We start from the raw sequence: 6,000 nt of genomic DNA, 5'->3' as shown, positions 1-6,000 counted from the left end.
ATGGGAAATGTTGAACAAAATGAATTTGTTTTTGCACTGGAGGCTTTTCCAAATTCCAGCTTGTCCTGCCAGCCCACAGGTCACCTAAGTTTTATCTAATTTGTCTGTCTTCTCAAAGTTTCTGTCTGTGGCAGACTCTCTCTTCTATTGGTCTGTACCCCAGACTGGTCTCCTGCCCCAGATCTCAAGCTATTTGGCTCTTTGCTCATCTACAAAGGGCACATCAAGAGAAGAAGTCTCAAAAGCTAGTATCTTCTTGATTAAAAAAAAAAGTACACTATTGTGTGGCAGGTTAAGGCTGAAAGACAGAGATAAAACACTGGTTCAAACTTAAGAGAACATAAGTCCTTGAGTAAGATACCAATATAGGAGTTCTTGTCTATGGCCATACCACCCTGAACGTGCCCTATCTCATCCAATAAAGGAGTTCTAAAGACATACACATGAGACCAAGCAAGAATTTTAAATGCAAGGGAAAAAGAAACATTTTTTTCAGAGAATGAAGAAGGGAAAAAGAGGATACAAAGTCAGGTTTCCAGCAGCTCTTGGCAACTTCATAGTCTTTCTTCCTTCAACTAATACAAGATAGATGTGTGGTTTTGCAAATGTATTAATTACATATTTCAGGAAGATATACTTGCTAAAACTGTGAAAGTAATATGGTTTTATTTTGTGAAAGAAAAAAATAAAATTGGGAAATTTTATTTTTATTTTAATCCTTCTTTGGTCTCAGCTTCCCAGTTCACTATATCTACATAAAGGCACTCAACTATTCAATATTGAATAAGTATATATGGAGAATGATGAGCAGGATTGTTCTATGAATGACTTCAGATGCTCAGGACCCCTAGAAATGAGCTAGCTGGCTGAGGGAAAGGCTGCATAGAATCTTACTTCCCCAGGTCTCAGGGCCTATCTCTTCAGTTTTCCCAGTACTCTCCAGAACATCTGGGTCCAAGTTCAAACTGCTTGGCATCTGATTCTAAATATTTACTCACATTACCACTCTCCAACACACCCCACACAGACAAGGTCCTTGTTGTACTTCTAACAGGGATTGGCTAGGAGCATAACTAGAGAAGTATCCTAGAAGTATACTACAGAACAGTCCTGTGTTACATCTAGCTCAATCATAACATAATTATACAAATTATACATTATTTATGTATATACATACATACATTACAATGTATAATATAATTTATATACTTATATATAACTATATATTATCTGGTAATATACATTATATTATTATTACATATAATATAATTATTATATAGTATAAATAATTTTACAGTTATATATAATTATATAATAGAATTATAAATAATTATTATTACATGCAACTATAATTATGTCATGTTAATTGTTACCACTTATTAAGCTCCTATAATGTTAACACATTCTTCCTATTCATAATCCCTATCACCTTTCTCCTAATAATGTTAACTTACTCTTCAGACCTGACTCAGCTTGGTTGTCAGTTCCTTCAGGAAGCCTTCCCCACACTGTCCTAGTCTGGGTTAGAAGTCCCCGCTGCCCTCTCAGTTCCCGTTATTTTCTCTTCGGCAACACTTATCACACTATATTGCCTGTTAATATTGATCTCCCCAACAAGAATATGAGCTCCATGAAAGGAGGGTGATCAATTGCTTTGTTGCTCTTTATATTGCCAGTGCCCAGAAGAGTGTCTGGCACATAGTAGGCATTCAATAAATATTTGTTTAAAAAATAATTAATTATACAATAGGAAAAAAAAAACCTAGCATGTCCTTCATCAGCTAACTCACTTCCTTTCTTCAATGCGTTCTATAAAAAGGGGCATGAAAACAGAAGTGAGACTGATTCTGCATTGGAAGAGAGCCATACTTTTGCACAGAAGTTTATACTCTGGAAGAAGATGGCTCTTCACCACCTGTGGATCTTGCTCCTTTGCCTACAAACCTGTGAGTTCTGACCCTTGCTGATCCCCTCCTAATTTTCTATTGTTTTAGAAATTTCCCTTAAGGAAGACATTGAAATGCCCTTTTGATCTGCTTTAATAGAAACACCCTGCATCTCAAAAGGGATCCAACTGACTGGGGAGAGACCTAAGATCCAAACCTAACTGTTTTTCAGCTTTAGAGTTTATATTTCTGAATTTTATTTGTATTCAGTCTCTAAAGATCTGAGACAAAACTTTCTGCTCAGAAGAGTCAGCACATGGTAGACCTGCCCAGAAAACCAACAGAGGAACAGATAATCCAAAACCTTGAAAAACTTAAAAGTAATTTGTTTTGGGTGTTAGAATGTGTTATATAGATTTTAACAGAGATAGACCCTTCTCAATTATTTCATTGCTCCAGCAAATTAGAGAGATGCATGACTATAATTATCATTGCAAAAACTTCATCGCTATAAACCCCCTTTATTTTCAAAGCAAATTCAGAGCTATTGCTCTGCTTCTGTCCTCCAAAAACCCTAAAATAAATGGAGAAGAGATTATTATCCCTGTTTTACAAATAAGTTAGTTCTCAAAAAAGAAACAGAGAAGTTGAACTGAAAATTCTGTTTTTCTTACTTATGGATTAACAGTAAAGAATAAAGGTCAAATGAATATTGGTTGTTGTTAATACAAAGAAAACTATGTAGCAACATAGTTCTGGGAGTGCTTTGTCATTGCATATATTATCTCATTGAATCCTAACAATTGCCTTATTTATGTAAAAACTGACTATATTTGGCATTTCTAAATCTACTTATAGTGTCTCTTACCAGCTTTGGAAATGCACTAGCAAATTCCTGGCATGAGTTAGAACATAGAATCTAGTGGGTTAGGATTTCTTGAAAGGTAGAATCCATGCACCTTGGTCTCTCTGGTTCTCTTAACCATTTAAAGCTGTAGCTCATTTAATGTGAGCTTCTTAGAGATTGTATCCACTGGGCAGGCCAAGTTTTTAGAGCCTATGTTAGTCATCCCAACATACAAGTAGAAAATGTAAGTAGATGGGGAAAAACGTTGGATAGAACCTAACTGTAAATCTAGGGATGTCCCCAATCTTCCAAAGAATGGCTGGACAGGGTGGTACTTGATACCACTTAACTTGGAAAGCATTTTACAATTTTTATGCCCACATTCTTATGTGATACATACTAAAATCATTTAAATAAGCAAGATAGATATTATTAATTCCATTATGCAAAAAAAAAGTGTAAATAAGATTCAAGTTAAGCAATTCACCTGAAATTTCACAACCTGAACTTGATAGAGCTGGAAATGGACATTCTGTTAACCCCAGGGCTATAGTTCTTTCTGCTCCACACTTTTCTGACCTCTTCACTCATTCAGTTTCCATGTCCTTGATACTCTTCAAAGGGCAATACATGCTATGATGAAAGGCAGCTCTAAGATACACTTGCCTCATCTACTGAAACTGAAATCGAAGTTGTCAAATCATCTGGCAGTGAATCACTCATCCATTAGCTTTAGGACTTTGGGAAAGTTATATAAACTCTACCTGTTGTCATGAAGGGGACTATTTCTCCTCTTCCCCCTCTTGAGTTCTTGTGGCTGGACTAATAATAAAATTATTAGACAGATTATAGGAGAAAAGAGACAAATTTTAATTTGTACACACAGAAGTCTCATAGAAATCAGACCTAACAAGTGGCCAACATAAACAGCTTTTATACTTTTTAGACAAAGAAAAAATAAACTTGTGAAGAATCAACAGGACAAAGAAACTTAGGCTTTGGGTGCTCAATCAGTGAAGAATGTAAACAGAGTTTGGGCTTGGAGTAGTAAATTAAAGTAACAAGGTTTGTTTATACAAGCTTCTTGCCCCAAATTCCCTGTCTCTGGAGATAAGGATGTCCTTGTAACTCCAGATATAGGGAGTGCACCTTTCATATGGGAGATTTATTTTCTGCTTTCAGGGGGACAGAGAAGAGTCAGAGTTTCCCTCTTGCATTGGCTGCTTCTTAAGGAATTTCAATTGAAAATAATCAACATAGGGAGTTCCCTGGTGGCCAAATGGTTAGAATTCTGGGCTTTCACTGTGATGGCTCAGGTTCAATCCCTGGTAGGGGAACTGAGATCCCTGCAAGTGACACGGCCAAAAAGTAATAATAATAATCAATATGCTACTGTGGCATATTTGGGGGCAGCCCATCCTGGGCCCCAAAATTGTTATTTAGACTTCAAAATGGGAGAACTATTAGTACAATAGAATTGTTTTGAGAACCAAAATGATAATCCATGTACAACACTTGGCACAGTATCTGAATATAGTAGGTGCTTAACAAATATTAGCTGATGCTGTTGTTTTTCACACTTGCTTTTCACATGGTTTTAGGAGGAACCAGGGCTTTCTTGCACTGAGATCCTGAGGGCAAGAGGGCAAGACTCCTCTGTTTAGGATGATCCAGGGAACATGGGCAGATGAAAAGATGGTGGAAATTTGAGCTTAGGTGTGGGCTTTTGGGGTTCCATAAGAGAAAACCAGGGATGAAATATTCATTTTGTCAGGGATCCATAAATGAGGGGTGGGGACTTATTTTTATAGCAGTAAAACTAAAAGTACTTTCAGGTACAATTTGCCTCTGTTGAATGGATCTGTTTACCTTTTAAAGTTTATTCCACCAACATTTCCTGAGTCAAAAATATACCCCAAATCCCTCCTGCTGCTATTCCTGGCAAAGGTGGTCCCTTATATTTAGCACTGGGCTTAGACATCAACACTGACTTTACTTACTTCCCTGGAATTCAGAGCAGTGGAAGCAGCTGAAATGCAGTAGGAAAAGGGGGTTGGAAATCCCATTTTCCCTTGAAATCACTGAAATAAGAGGAGTCTGAGTGTGCAAAGCTCATGACCATTCCATGTTGGAAAAGTTTTCTCTAAGAACCAAGACTCACAGTCTTATGCTCTGTAATCTCAACTTCCTCACTGTGACCTGTGAACACTGTGACTCTGACTGTCCCTCCAAGTATTCTACTAACCACCTACCCATTGGGGTAGAAAACAAGAATCCACCACTTTTGCTTCATGCCCCTCTATGTGTTCTTCTTCACACTCCTTTAATTCTTCCTTTTCTCCACACCTTTCTCACTTCTCTTTCTTCAGCCCCTCCACTTGCTCCCTTCTCCTCTCTCTTGTCAATAATAGTAATAATTAAACATTTATGAAGCAATCACTACATGTCTGGCATTACTCTAAGTATCTTACATTTGTTATTTTGTCTAATCCTCACAACATCTTATGAGGTGGATACTATTAATATCCCAATTTACAGATGAAGACACTGACACAGAAAATCAGAAGTCATTTAGCCAAAAAGTGGGGGAAGTATGATTTGAACTCCAGTGTCTTTAGGCTTAACCATTGAGCAGTGCTGCCTTCACCGACTTTGATGCTGAAGTGGAATTGTCCCTGAGATTGATGGTTATCCCACTTTGGGATTTATAATGAATGGTGATTTATTCCCAACAAGAAAGGATTATTCAGCAGAGGCTGGGCCTATCTCTATACCTACCTACAGAGGAGGATGGGGGTTAGAGGCCAGGCCTTTGCCAATAACAGAAGTTTAGGCAGGCCAGCAAGGCAGAATATCCAAGGAAATGACCATATCCAGACATGGTTCAGGTATCATTCACATGAACATGGTTATGTGGTGACTTGAATTTTCTTTTTCAAAACAAACAAGTGTCCAGTATCAACAAGGTCTTGATGTCTTGTTGAATGTAGAGCACAGTCATGGTGTGTTCCAGCAGGTGATACTTAAAAGTACAAGAGAAGTGAGTGGGCTCCTCTGGATATCTGTTCCTGGATAAGTAGGCCCCAACCATCATCCTGGGGGTTAGAGACAGGACTTCATGCCTGGAGAAGAGTCCTGGCACGAGTCAATTTGCCACTAGTCCAAAGTCCTAATAAAGAGGGGCCTTCAAGATAAAGACCAAGCCTCTGTTCTAGAAAGTAATTTGAGCAGACTACTACCATAGACATTCAGAAAGGGCTTAAAAGC

The 6,000-nt window shown here is 37.9% G+C and overlaps 1 protein-coding gene across 2 annotated transcripts in view; it reads left to right on the top strand.

Annotated features, from left to right (window-relative positions):
- Positions 1 to 1,845: 1,845 nt before the first annotated feature.
- The window catches only part of CD84 (CD84 molecule), a 44,499-nt gene continuing 40,344 nt past the window's right edge, over positions 1,846 to 6,000 (top strand). Inside the window, exon 1 of one of the 2 annotated variants that reach the window (XM_059067327.2) lies at positions 1,846 to 1,946. In XM_059067327.2, the coding sequence (XP_058923310.1) occupies positions 1,901 to 1,946 (46 nt within the window). In that variant the 5' untranslated portion in view covers positions 1,846 to 1,900. The remainder of the gene's footprint in view (positions 1,947 to 6,000) is intronic. The other variant, XM_067035392.1, reaches the window with a different exon arrangement.

Source organism: Kogia breviceps, chromosome 1 (genome assembly GCF_026419965.1).
Source record: "Kogia breviceps isolate mKogBre1 chromosome 1, mKogBre1 haplotype 1, whole genome shotgun sequence".
In the NCBI taxonomy this organism is placed as follows: Eukaryota; Metazoa; Chordata; class Mammalia; order Artiodactyla; family Physeteridae; genus Kogia; species Kogia breviceps.
Note: the sequence above shows the minus strand (reverse complement) of the source record. Positions and strands in the feature narration are given on the sequence as shown.